Below are 14,011 nucleotides of genomic sequence, written 5' to 3' on the forward strand. Positions count from 1 at the left end.
CAAAGGCTTCATGTTTGGATTGCTTTCCTAGGGAGAAATCCCAGATCAGATGTGGTGAGGAACAGCTGAGGGAACTGGGGTTGTTTAATCTGGAGAAAAGGAAGCTGAGGTGAGACCTTCTGGCCTCTACAGCTGCCTGAAAGGAGGCTGGAGCCAGGTCTCTTCTCCCAAGTAACAAATGGTGGGACAAGAAGTGATCTCAAGTTGCACCAGGGCAGGTTTAGGTTGAACATCAGAAGGAACTTCTTCACTCAAAGGGTTCTCAAACACTGGCACAGGCTGCCCAGGGAGGTGGTTGGATCTCCATCCCTGGAGGGGTTTAAAAGAGACAGAGACGTGGTACTGAGGGACATAGCTTGTTGCCTGCCTTGGTAAAGTTAGATAGCAATTGGACTCAATGTTCTTAGAGGTCTTTTCAAACCAAAACCATCCCCAGATTCTACCAGAGAGACCAAACAGAGAGCAACAATCTACTGAGTACAGCAGAACTGGACCGGGTAAGAGGCAGGGTCCAGCTTGTAGTCTTGTCTAAAGATTTATGCTACATAAATCTATAGACTGGGACTGGGATTCCTCTGATTCCCATCTCCAGGCTGTTCCATCCCCTGGACCCTGAGCAGTGACAAGCCTGGGATGGGAGAGCTGCTCCCACCCTGTCTGGATACCAGCAGATTTGCCTCTTTTGGGGCACAGCTTTGAGGACAGACCTTACAATCCTCCTGATTCCACCAAAAATGTGTTTGACTTCCAAGGTGTGGCCAAGCAGTGACCCCCTCACAGGCTGCCTGCATGACCCATGGCCCCACCAGGAGTGGGGATGTGCAGAGGATCCCAATGGCTCCTGCCAAGTTAAACCTCAGAAGCAGAGCTTAAAATCCGAGCACAAAGCAACTCTCCTTTTCTCCCACAACAGCTGAAAGGAGTCAATTTAGCTGAGCAGAAGCTTGAGAAAGAAACTCAGAGTTAGTCCTTCGTGTGTCCAGGGATGAGAGCACACTTCCAGGATTGGTGTCCATGGGGAAATGAGCTGCCCCAGCTGGGTGGAATGGGTGGGACTGCAACGGGCATGATGGTGCACGATGACAGGGACGTGTGGACAGTGGCTTCAGAGAGGTACATTCTGTTGCATGTTAAAGAAAAGGTATTTGAAGAGCTGGATAGGACACACAGCCAGCACAAACAGGGACATTCGGCTTGTGTTTAGAGATTTAGGACGTGCAAGGGTCTCCATCTGCAGCAGACAGAGAGACAAAACATAAACATGTTGAATCATGCATCCTATTTTCTCTCTCTGCTCTGGGGTAGGAGCATTTGCTTCATAAGCTGCACCCAGGCCACATCCCATACAGGCATCTGCTCTGTGGGTAAAGCCATTACAGACTCCCACGATGCTTCTTCCCCTCCCAGAGGCAGGAGCAAGGTCAAGGTTGGTCCCCTTTGTGGCTTTGGCCTTCTAGGCAAAGGAAGGAGGATGCAGGAGGTGGGAAGAGTGCTCATAGAGGGTCATTTTCCAAAGGGATTTCCAAAGGGATGATCCAAAGGGATCATCGAGAGGGCTTGGGGGTTGGGAGCAGAGTGCAACAGCAGCTGCAGCCTTTGGGAAGTCACTATGGCATTTCAGCCTGTGTTTTGGTGAGCAGAAAGGAGAGGTTTGAAGTGGAGCTTTCAGGCTGGACAGCCCAAACACAACATAGCAGCACCCTGAGGTGGAGCTCGGCCCTCCTAGTCTGTCGTAAAGAAACTAAATAGCAAGGAAGGAGCCTCCAGTCAAGCCCAGGGAGGGGAGAAGAAACCTGGGAAGTGAAAGGATGGAGAGAACTGAGTTAAACCAACCACCCCGAGTTTGAAATCACCCCTAAAAGGAGAAGGGGAGTATCAGAAGTGTGTGCAGTGATTGTGGCGCCAGGGCTTCAGTGCAGAGAGAGGATAAAAAGGAGCAAAAAGAGAAGTCAGGCCACACTCTTCTGTTCCCCTGCCAGCTGATTTGTTCAAAGGATCCACGAGAAGTGGGCTGTAAAGTACAGATTCTGCCCTGCCAGGCATAAGGGAGAGAAATATTCTCACCTACATCCCCCTCCCCAAGCTTCCGGGGATGCCTGTGGGGTGGGAAAAGAGGAGCCAGGGGTGAAAAAGTAGGGGAGGGGGAAGAGAAAGAAAAGAAGAAGAAAAGAAAGGGAGGGGGAGAAAGAAAAGATCAAAATGTTTGCCTTTATTTGAATTCCCCCCCCCCCACAGAAATATTGCCAGAATCAGAAACCAAGAAGCTGGGCTGCTTTCCAGAGCCCGAATTCAATCTTCCAACAATTGATTATTTCCAAACGTTTAAGTCTTTAAGTAGTTCCAATTAGTTGTTTTTTTTTATGCTTGTTTTGTTACTTCTTTTTTTTTTTTTTTCCCTCTCCTCTTCAAGCTGCTTCGGGGTTTGGGTTGGTTTTGAGGGTTTGAGTTTGTTTTTGGTTTGAGGTTTTTTTTTCCCCCCCGCTTCCCTTGTATTTTGTAACGACAGCCTCAAATTCAATTGCTTTAAAACAACCCAGACCATTAAAAACTTCTTCTGTCGCTGTTGTTCGAATTCCAGATGTTAAATGAATCCTATCGAGGTGATAAGAAAGTAATAGTCACAAACCAATAAACTCATTCCATTATTTTAAGCCTGATCAGAGAGGAATTAGTGAAAGAAATTCGTGGTTGCTGTTCTTTAAAAGAATTCCTTTCGTTTTATTATGACCTTAAATATCAGGCTGAGATTTTTCTCCGTCAAATGGTCAAAGCAGGGAAATTTTCACATCACTTTAGGAGGCGATTTGTAAAATCGTTTCCGCGGCAAAATCTGCTCGAAGAAAGGAAAAAATCCCCGAAGAAGCTGAGCTGAAAAGAAGCGAGGTCTGCAAAACCCAGACCCGAGGTACGCTGCAGCTTCGGGAACCTCGCCAGAAATTAACCAAAGTGCAACGTTTTGTGGGCTTTGAAAGGTGAATTTCACCCTCAAGCCCATGCAGAATCGGCGAGAGGGGAAGGGAAAGGCGAGGGGACAAAGCCCACCCGGCTGCCAGCCAGGGATAAAATCAGATCTCCGTAACTCGGCGGGTCCGTATTTTGGGGCGCGAATCCTTCTCCTGCTTTTGGGGGGACTCAATATAAGAGCGAAAATTAAATGAAGTGACACAAACCAGGAGGGAAATCTGCAGCCTGTCCGCGGATCCTGTTCCATCCTCAACCTGGGACGTCTCAACAGTTTCCCCCTTCGATGGGGACCGAACTTTGCTCGTAGCCCCAGGGGGAATCGGGGTGGGGGCGGCGGGACCGGGACAACCCCGACGGCCACCACCCACAGCAAAGCCCCGAAAGTCAACAGGCTCTTAACTTTCAACTTGGCCTTGACCTCGAGATTCAGCCCGACCTTTCCGTGAAGGAAACCAGGGTGAGACACGGGGAAACTGGTGCCCGCTCGGCAAACACCCACCCGTCTGTCGCGGCCACCGTGTCGCAGCCCTCCGGTTATGGGTTGGTTCAAAGCAAACGGGGAGAAAAGAGAGTGAGGGGACAAAAAGGCATCAAAGAAGGAGTGCAGTCGTTAAACTACAGAAAGGGAAGAAAGAAGCTTTCAAATCGGGAAGGTGAAGGCTAAAAACACGAGGAATTCCCCCCCCCTCAGGAACGGAAAATTCTCGTTCTCGGCGAAGCTGCAGGATTTTTAGCGGGTGAGGAAGAGTCAAGATGTAACTTTGCTGTGGGATTTATTTCTTCCCCTGGGAGAAAGGAGAGGATAGGGGAGTGGAACTCCTGGAGACACATGGGGCGAAGCCCCTGCAGACCCAAGGAGCTGGAAGGAGCCGTGGTTTGGAGGGGACATCCCTGCTCCCCGCAGCTAAATGAGGCTTTTTCCCGTCTGAATGAGCCCTGCGATCATCACCAGCCCTTCTTTTCTGTCACGATTTGTGCCCCAATGCGTCAAACTCCACCGTGACTCCTCTGGGCGGATAAGTCATTGCTTTGGTGGCCCAAAGATGTGGCAGAGGGAGAATGGTTATTGTGATTTGGTGGTCAGAAAGCAGAAGTCTTCGTTTCTTTGAGAAATCTGCAGCACTCTCTCCATTTCTTCACAGGAAGAAGACAAAGCATGAGCCCAAGATGCCTTTTGAGGGGAATTCTGATAAAAATTGCCCTCAAACAAGGCCTTTGGGGGAGAAATGGAGGAAAAACGAGTGAGAAACAGGACTTTGTGTGTTTGTACCATGTGCACAGACAGTTAAAAATGCTCATTTCTGAATAATTTATCCTCACACATATAGGCACAGACCTCAGTGCTTTCACCCCCAACTTTCCCAGCCCCATGTAGTCCCTCATTGCCACATCTGTCTGTCTTTCCTCCAACTCTCCGGGCTGTCTCTCCACCTGTCCAGAGCTCCTGGATTCCTAATGGACTCTATTATTTTCCCACCTCGTTTTCCCACATTCTTTCCCTTTGGGATGCTTTTTAACGGGGATCCACACCAGCGACCTGCGTGGCTGCGAGCAGATTGTTCACCGTCACCACCTTTGCAGCTTTCCGGGGTCCTGGGGATTCCTTTTCCCATCTCGCCTTGTTATTAGGGCCCTGCCTTATCCTTCTTCCCGAGGATACAGATTTCTGACAGCGGGAATGTGAGTGGGATAAACCCCACCCTTATCATTGCTGCCCCCACGGCTGTCAGCATGGACAGAGCGGGGAGGAGGTCCCTGCTTGTCCTCGGCTTGAGCCAGGCTTTTTTCCGAGGGAAGAAGCACCCAGACCTGGGTGGACAGAAGGAGGTCACATAGCAAAAAAAAAACCAACCCAAACCCAAAGAAACTAAACCCCAAGGTGGTTTTAATCTGAGCTCGGATTTTTTTCCACCGGGGGACTGTTCGTGATCCTTCCCCTCCCTCCTCTCATCCTCCCCTTCTCCCCCACCCCCATTCTCCCCTCTTCATCTCTGCCTTTTCTTTTCTTTTTTTTTTTTTTCTTTTTCCTTGTGCTCAAGATGCTGCTCAAGAGGCACCTCCTGTGCCCCTCCTGTCACGTTCGGGGGGGGTGATGGTGTCGCCTCCTTCCTCTTCCTTCTCCCATTGCAATAAAAGTATTTTCGCAATTTCTGCAGCCAGGGTTTATTTGGGCTGGACTTTTTTCCTTCTTCTTTCTTTTGCTGCGGGACTGGGATTTGTCGGGGAGGTTTTGTTGCGTTTGGGTTGGTGGTTTGGGTTTTTTTTTTTCCCTCCTTGTCCGTCCTTTTCCCTCCCCCATCCTTCAAGCAACAACCAATGAGGCGGCCCCCGGTCGTTGCGTCAGGGCAGTCCGGCGGGGAAAGGCAGCTCTCGACTGCTCACAGCCTTTTAAAAAGATCCAAGGACCCCCCCCTCGGACAGTGCCCGGGTGCTGCCGAGCAGGCTCTCCCCATGCCCCGGCCCCCAAACCGCCCCCCGCTATGCAGCCCCCTGAGCCCCGTGGCCCCCCGGGCCTTGAGGGGCTCCTGGCAGCCGGCGGCTTCGCAGGCGGCCAGGGCAGGGGGCTGCTGCCTCCTCCCCCCCCAGCTCTCGGCGGTCCGTCGCCTCCCCCTGGGATGAATCCCGGTTACCCGGCGGAGGGACCGGCCGAGCATCCCAAGCCGTGTCCGGCTGCCGCCCCACCACCACCGCCGCCCCCTCCGGTTGCCCCGCCGGGTCCCGCCGCCTCCGCTCCTCTTCCCTATGGATATTTCGGCAGCGGCTACTACTCCTGCCGCGTTTCCCGCAGCTCCCTGAAAACCGGCCCGGTTCAGGGGCCCTTTCCCGGTGAAAAATACCTAGACACCCCTGCTGGCAGCGAGGATTTCCAGAGCCGCCCTACCGAATTCACCTTCTACCCGGGCTACGGGGCTCCTTACCAACCCGTTACCGGTTACCTGGATGTATCGGTGGTACCGGGGTTGGGAGGTCCGGGGGACGCCCGGCATGAGACTCTGCTGCCCGTGGATAGTTACCATCAACCGTGGGCTCTGGGCAGCAGCTGGAGCAGCCAGATGTGCTGCTCCAAAGAGCAGGGCCAGGCCGGGTACCTCCTGAAATCCGCCTTCGCAGGTAAAATCCCTGGGCTGGGGCTTGGAGAAAGGGGGGGTGCATCCTGTGGGGGCTTGGGGGTATATATATATGTTACTGTAGGGTGTATATATATATGTTACTGTACCCAGCATGGGGGGGGGGGGGGGGGGGGGGCGTGTAAAACGGAGACCAAGGCTTAAGATAATCTGCTTGGAGGCGGGTTTTGCTGTCCAGAAACATTTGAGTTGGCCCCAATTAGCCAGAAGCTAATGATGATAATAGTGATTTAGGCTACCGGCAAGGCAGATTAATTTGGGGCGAAAGGGGGAGGAGGGCAGGTGGTGACACTGTCGGGGTTTAGAGGGCGATACTGTCGGAATTCAGCCGCGACACTCGAGGCTCAGACACGACCCTATCAGCCGTAGCCCTCTAGGAATCAGGGTGCTCGAAAGAGAGTAAAGGATGGTTACGGCCCCCACCGTACAGGGCTGTAAAAGAGGAGGGGGGAGGTGTGTAGGGGGTGTCCTTCCTACGTACCCCCCTCCCACACCACTCCACTGGTATTGAACTTGACCCCGGCCCTGCTCGGCCGCGCACCAACCGCGGTAAACCCGCGGAAATCAGGGGATCTCACGCATGTGGGTTCTTTGCCAACAGCTGGATTTCCGCGCCCCTCCCTCCCCCTCCCCGAGTTATAATAAATTCAGGGAATAAAAGCAATATTTAAATGTCGATGAAGAGAATTTATAACTTTAAATCTTTACCGTCGCTGACAGGGAAGTTAGAAGGGGGAAATGGGGTGACAGGGAAAGAGGGTGCTGCTTCCAGGGAAAGGGAATGGGAGGCGGGTGTAGGTTGTCCAGACCACACTCAGCCCCATCTCTCCTCATGCCCAGACTCCGCCGGTCAGTTGCCCTCCGACGGCTGCTCCTTTCGGCGGGGCCGTAAGAAGAGAGTCCCGTACAGCAAAGGGCAGCTGAAGGAGCTGGAAAAGGAATACGCCAGCAGTAAGTTCATCACCCGTGACAAGAGGAGGAAGATCTCCGCTGCCACCAACCTCACGGAGCGGCAAATCACCATCTGGTTCCAGAACAGGAGGGTGAAGGAAAAAAAAGTCGTCGCCAAAATCAAAAGCAGCAGCAACAGCAGCAGTACCCCGTGAGGACATGGTCATAGCAAGCTCCGAAATGGTCCCCGTCTGCCCTCACGCTGGTTTGGGGCTGGACTGGGTGGGGGGGGTGTTCTGGTACCGCCAGCAGCGGGAATGAGTAGCCCCCACCCTCGGGACGATCTGAGCCTGCCCCGCCGCCCGGGACAGTACAGGGCGTTGGGCATCGCTCTCTGCCGTTCCTGGGGGCGTTGAGACCGACCTCCCATCAAAGGAGGATGATGAAGAAGATGTCCCTGTCCCCCCGTCCCCATCCCCCTCACACCCCTCCCCAGTTCCTGCTCGCTTTGCACGGACCCTGTACAGTTTTACTCTTGCTTTACAACGCCGCTGCCACGTCGTCGTGCTCCCTCCATTCTCCCACCGCTTCGGTTTCAACTCCCAACGCTTTAACCCCCCCTGCCCCCAAAGCGGAAAGAAAACCCAACCCAAAACGCAGAACGGGCACGATCGATTTAATTAACCCCCAGTAAGAAACTCCTGGCTCTCCTATGGGGCTATCTCAGGGTGGGGGGGTGGGTGACAGGGAATTCGGTCTTCAGACGAGGAAAGCCGGAGCTGAAGCAGAGAACGAAACGTCTTTGCCTTCAGGTAGAAGGAAGAAAATGCTCGTTTAAGGGAGAATTGAGTTAATTCGGGTGTGTTCTACAGAAGCATCGTTTGCCTGAATACATAGAATGTACCTCTGCTATCTAGGCACAGGGTGGTGTGGGGGGGGGACGCTTATTTTGCGCGGTGACATATAAAATAGACATAACCGTATGCGAACGCACATAGTTAGCATTGTTTTGCCTTTCCTCCTACACGATTATTTGCGTTTCTGTGTTTCTCTATATCCCCTCCCTCCCCCCCCTCTACATTGCGATATAGTCCTGGATGTGTGGCTATAAAGATATACTCAGATAAAGGTGTATATACACGTGTTTGTATACTTACATATAGGATGCTTTGAGGGATGTTCGCGCCTATATTTTGATACAGGGGAATGCGATTCGTAGCTTTCGTTTTGTGCTGGTTTCCCTGCGGTTTGTACACACTTCTCTCCCTGCTTCTACTAACACCGAATTCGAGCCGATTCGTTTTGTAGCTTGTGCTGAGATACTTCCCCGAGTCACGCTAAATGATCTTGGTTCATATGGAGTCCTTTCCTCATCCTTCAACAGAATAAATAAGATGAAATTCAATATATTCCAACATGCCTTCCCCCCCCCCCCCCCTTCCTTCTTCCTCTTTTTTCTTCCCCCCCTCCTCCTCCTCCTCCTCTCTTTTCAGGTTGTTCGCAGCTCCAACTCCACCTTCGCAATTTCTTTGTTTAATATCTCGGTGTTTCAAAGTTGGCAGAGTCCCCGCCTTAAAATCTGCCTCTGCACCCCTAGAAACTACCTTTAAACTTGCTTCTACACCCCCCCCAAAAAAACCCCACTTTAAACGCTCCCTTGCACCCCAAAAACCTCTCTAAAAGGCAAAAAAAATACTCCAAAACACCTTTACCACGGACAAAACTTTGCTCTTTTTTTCCCCATTGTTTTCTTTCTTTTAGGACCAAAAAAATTTGCCTTTTTTCCTCCTCTCCTTTTTCTTTTCTTTCTCTCTCTCTTTTTAACAGAAGCAGCAAACTACAGCGTGCTCTAAATAATACATTTAAAGAGCCATTTTAGTGTTGTTGTCTTGTTTAATAACTTTCAGATCTATGTGTTTTAGTTTTGCTTGCTTCCAGCAGGTTCCTGTTGGGAAGCAAAGCAGAGCCATACTCTTCCCGACCCGTTTTTCCCCATTCCCCCCCCCCTCCCCCCCGCTTTTTCCCTCGATATTGCTCCCCCCCCCCCCCCCCCCCGACCTTTGTCAGATGTGCCTGCAGCATCCCAGGGTGCAACTTTTCCCCCCACTTTGGGTGGGCCTCTCTCTTTCCCCCCCCCCAACCCCCACCCCGTGACGTCACACGTGACATCAGAACCTCTGGGAGGGAATCAACCAATAGTGCTCGGGCTGAGCGGTCCGAGTGGTGACGTAAACAGGGGCGCTGGGGTAGACGCAATAAATCCCCCAAGGCTGGGGGAGCCGTCGGGGGGAGGCTCTGCGACACCGTCTCTGACCCACACGAAAAAAAGATGCAAAAAGAGGAGCTTTTGGGGCAGTGTGAGCGTGTAGGAAACTGCGTGTGCAGAACTAGCGTGGGCTATGGGTCCCTGTACTCGCCTATAACGCTCCCTAGCAGCGCTGATGGATCCTCCAGCAGAGTCGTTGTGCGGGGATTGGTTACACTTTGCTCTTCCCCATTCGGATCTTGCTCTGAATTCCTCGGCTCTGGTTTATTTCCTTCATTTCTGGCCTGGAGGGAGGATGCTGGCCCTGAATCCCTGTGGCAAGGACCTGATTCTCCATTCCCTCCACACTAGGAAACGCTGAGAACGTTTGTCTGGTTTCCCTGCAGGGTGGAAAGCCGAAAAAATCCACTTTTCTTTCCCCAGTAATGAAGGTTTTCACCCTGGCTTCTGTGTGTTCTGCAGATGCCACAGAGCAGGAGCAGTTTTACCCGACAGGGCGAACCTTCTTGGGTGTCCTCCAAAGAAAAGGAAATCATCTAAGAAAACAAAAGAGATCTGAGTGCGAATTCCAAGCAAACCCAGTCTGGTTATGGGTTTGGAGGGGGACGTTCAGCTCAGAGCTCCCCTCGACGGCACCTTAAGGGTTAATTCTCTTAGGGAGAGGTTTCTATTCCCCATCTACTTTTTCCTTTCTTCTTTCTTTCCCCCACATCTAAGCATTTTATCCCGATATCCCCAAACCCGCACTGGAACGACTAGAAACGCCCTGACACCTTTAGCATAGTTAAGATCCTCACCTTAATGGGAAACTGGGCTGAAACTGGGCGACGTGACTCCCCCCCACCCCCATTCCCTGTCCTCAGCTCCAGCCCCGAATCCGAGGCGGAAAATGCAGATGGGAAGGGGCGGAGGAGAGTCTCGGGGAGAGCTGTAAAACCTTTACACGGCGGCCTCAGCAAAGGGCGAGAAAGACCCGACATCCTCGTAAAACGCGGGGAAGGAGCCGCTGCCGGGGGGCGCCGGGCCAGGTGAAGGCTCCCACCCCCTCCCTTTGCCGTTGAACTTGAAACTCAGAAAACCTGGGCCAGAGCATCTACAAAATCCGGGCCAGGGCAATCCAAAATCTAGGGCAGAGCGATCCAAAAATCTGGAGGGAAGCAATCCGGAATCTGGGATAGAACAGCTCCAAAACGTGGGGCAGAGCAGACCCAAATTCCGGGACAGAGCAATCCAAAGTCTGAGATACAGAAGCCCTAAAATACAGGGCAGAGAAGCCCCAAAACACAGGGCAGAGCAGACCCATAACGCAAGACAGAGCAACTCAAACCCCGAGGCAAAGCGGCCCAAATCGTCAAGCAGAAAACCCCAAACCTTAGGGCTCTAAAGACTTTGGACAGAGTAGCCTTTGGCAGGTACTGGTTGGGCGATGGAGTGGACTGGGGTCTGGTATGGTTCTAGTAAGAAATTTGCTCTTAAAATAGACTGGAATAACCATGCACCAGGCACCCTGCCCTCGAGGTGGGCACACACCACGCTGGCATCTTCTCCCTTCTCCCTTCTCCCTTCTCCCTTCTCCCTTCTCCCTTCTCCCTTCTCCCTTCTCCCTTCTCCCTTCTCCCTTCTCCCTTCTCCCTTCTCCCTTCTCCCTTCTCCCTTCTCCCTTCTCCCTTCTCCCTTCTCCCTTCTCCCTTCTCCCTTCTCCCTTCTCCCTTCTCCCTTCTCCCTTCCCTTCCCTTCCCTTCCCTTCCCTTCCCTTCCCTTCCTCCTCTCCTCTCCTCTCCTCTCCTCTCCTCTCCTCTCCTCTCCTCTCCTCTCCTCTCCTCTCCTCTCCTCTCCTCTCCTCTCCTCTCCTCTCCTCTCCTCTCCTCTCCTCTCCTCTCCTCTCCTCTCCTCTCCTCTCCTCTCCTCTCCTCTCCTCTCCTCTCCCCTCCTCTCCTCTCCTCTCCTCTCCTCTCCTCTCCTCTCCTCTCCTCTCCTCTCCTCTTCCCCCCCCTTCGTTTTTTGTTTGTTTTCTTTTTTCTTCCTCTAAATCAAACCGATATGTTCCAGAACCCACCTAGAAACTTCAGAAAGACAGAAAAAGGCACAATGGAGTCACCTCTCCAAGTCCTTCCTTCACTGCTCCCCCCCCTTTCCCAGCCTTTGACTCCTTTCTTTTGTTCAAGTTCATGCCCACTGCACAAAGTGTCTGGGCTGCCTTTTTTTTCCCCTTAACTCTCTTCCCCTTTTCCCCTTCAAAGGATTTTGTCATTGAACTTGAGCCCACGTTGTAAACATTCTTGGGTCTTACAAGCATCTTGACGGGATGTCATTAACAGGGACCTCAGACTGCTGTCTTTTCCCTGCTTCTCCTTCAGCTGAATCAAAGGTACAGTTGTTTTTTTTTTCCACGTCCTCACTCCATTTGTTTCCTAATTCGAGTAAAAAAAAAAAAAGTTAAACCCAAAACTATCTAAAGGGAGCTCTGCCTCTTTCCCTCTTTGTTTCATAAATGTTTCTCCTTATTACTTTTTGTTTTCCAAGCCATCTCTTGCTGCGCCTGCCGCTGGACATCACCAGGGCGTTTTAAACCTCCAAACAAATCAGGAGAACTCCTCGGTGCACTTACACCGAATAAATTTCAGATGAAATGATGAAATTCGTTCCCCTGAAGCCCTGCCAGGGAAATGCCTTTTCGATATGTGACAGCGCTGGGCCGCACAAAGGCAAATCCGAGCTCGTTTTGCCGCTGGAATCAATGTTATCTTTCTCTGCTAGGTGATTTGATTGCTTTTTTATATCATTAAAAAGATAAATTTCAAGCGACGAAGCAGGTTTATTGTGTGCAGCAGCTTCCCGCTGATGGGTCTCACGCCACCCTGGAAGTGCCAGCGGGGTGGAAATTGTCCCTAACCAGCAACCAAAGCTCATCGTTTCGTTGGGATTTGTGCTCTCAGCTCCAGAAGTGCGCATCCAAAGGAGAAATATTTCCATCCTTCGAGCTGAAATTTAATAGAATCGAGGCTTTCTAATGGGTTTGCCTTCATCCACCCTCAAAACCCATCCCAGTCCTACCGCAGAGCCCCGTGTGCTGAATGTTAATGTCCACGGGAGGACTGTGAAACACCCGCATTAGGGCTCCGGGTCCGATTTTCGCTCGCAATCAAAAGACAGAGGAAAAGACATTCTTTACAATTCCTTTCAAGCACCCTTTGATCTTTATTCTCATGGCTAAACACTTCTCTTTTTTTATCCTTTTTTTTTTTCAACTCTTCCCCCCCTTTCCCCCCTCTTTTAACCGACAATAAATGAGCAACCCGAGGTTGCCCATTTGCATTTTGCCGCATCCTTCGTCTTCCGTCACCCTCTTCGGCATCAATTTCCCTGCAAGAAAGTGTAAGAAAGAGATGATTTCTCCTGCTTTCAGCCAGGCAGGAGGGGGGGAAACATATCTAAAAAGAGAAAATTTAACACACACACAGAGCAGATTCTAGCAGAGAAATGAGGAGAGGAAAAACCCAATTTGTTCAGTCCCACAAATATTTGCTCGCTCCCAGGCGGGGAGCGGCTGTAGCCCAAGGGATGGGTTAGGGCAGGAGGGAAAATCACAGAGCTACAACAACACTTTTAAAGCATAATTTTAACACACCTCCCCCCCCCAAAAAAAAGACCCAGAGAGAAGCTGTGGCTGCACCTGAGTTCACCTTCAAGTGGTTCCTGTCCCCTTCAATAATTTGCAGCCTGCTGTCGCTTTTGCAGCAGGAGTAGTGATGAGGTTTGTGGGTTTGGGATTGTTAGGGTTGGGTTTTCTCCATTAAATATCTCTTTTCTTCTTTTCTGAGGCCACATCTACTGCTTATTAATTTTTATAAGCAAGGAAGGAAGCCTCCCTGGATGACCACAGGTGCTACCTGGTGAAGAACAAAAAAATAGCTGGAAATCAGTGCCTCTCTTATTATGACACCACAGAGAGGGGAAGGAAAATCCTGCTGGTGATTATCTCCAGCTGCATAAAACAATAAAAGGAACCAAATTAAAGGAGGGGAAAAAAAAAAAACATCTTCATGCCATGAATTTCCAATCAATGCAGAGGTATGAGGCTAGCAGAGGGGGTTGAGGCACTGAGGGACAGGACACTCAGTGTGTGTGATGGCCCAAAGAAATCCAGATCTTGCCCAAGTCACCTCCCAGGGACTATTTATCAGCATCTCAAATGGATTTGATCTACAATATTTCACCTCCAAACCAAACTCATCCTCAGCCCTAAAACCATGAGGGACCCACTTTGGGTCTGCATCTCAAAATCCAGGTAGAGGCAAGAATATCAAAAGTGAAAGGGAATGAGGTGTGGAAGTCTCTGGGACAGACTCCAGCCTGTACAAAGGGAGCAGGCACAGAGCTTACGGCAGCTCCGAGCCGCCAGAAATGGAAGCAGAGAGTGTGGGTTTTGGATCTGCTGCCCACCACGACACCAGAGAGGGCTGGAAATTGGAGAGCTGGAAATAGAGGTAGGTTCATGCTTGCATGAGAACATTTCAACAGCACTCAAAGATTTCTCAATTAAAAAGTCATCTTAGGTTCACAGCTTCATTTCCTCACTGAAGTCTCAGTGTAGCAGCAGATTTCAGTGACTGCTTTCAGCAGGTGAATGAGGCACAGGAGCTTAATCTGCTTTAAACCCAGACAGATTTCAAGCACCTGGGGGGATGTGGGGCTTGCAAAGGTCGTGTCCTCCAAGTCGTAGTAGATGTGGGTGTAAATAACCAAGGTCGGTGTGGTGGTC

General features: G+C 51.1%; 1 protein-coding gene across 1 annotated transcript; it reads left to right on the plus strand.

Moving 5' to 3' along the window:
* The first annotated feature begins 1,066 nt into the window (after positions 1 to 1,066).
* On the plus strand, positions 1,067 to 7,198 carry HOXB13 (homeobox B13). The gene is made up of 5 exons (XM_064174244.1): positions 1,067 to 1,141; positions 3,389 to 3,535; positions 4,594 to 4,644; positions 5,451 to 6,075; positions 6,933 to 7,198. Exons 1-5 carry the CDS (start codon positions 1,067 to 1,069, stop codon positions 7,196 to 7,198), a joined length of 1,164 nt encoding a protein of 387 aa, XP_064030314.1.
* Positions 7,199 to 14,011: the final 6,813 nt, after the last annotated feature.

The sequence above is a fragment of the Pogoniulus pusillus genome, chromosome 40, assembly GCF_015220805.1.
Source record: "Pogoniulus pusillus isolate bPogPus1 chromosome 40, bPogPus1.pri, whole genome shotgun sequence".
In the NCBI taxonomy this organism is placed as follows: domain Eukaryota; kingdom Metazoa; phylum Chordata; class Aves; order Piciformes; family Lybiidae; genus Pogoniulus; species Pogoniulus pusillus.

Bases quoted from the DNA above. Each gene is read 5' to 3' on its own strand.
- HOXB13 (XM_064174244.1), top strand. From the start codon at position 1,067: ATGATGGTGCACGATGACAGGGACGTGTGGACAGTGGCTTCAGAGAGG. The intron at 1,142-3,388 runs GTATTTGAAGAG...CTTGACCTCGAG, and splicing joins TGTTGCATGTTAAAGAAAAG to ATTCAGCCCGACCTTTCCGT. The intron at 6,076-6,932 runs GTAAAATCCCTG...CCTCATGCCCAG, and splicing joins CCTGAAATCCGCCTTCGCAG to ACTCCGCCGGTCAGTTGCCC.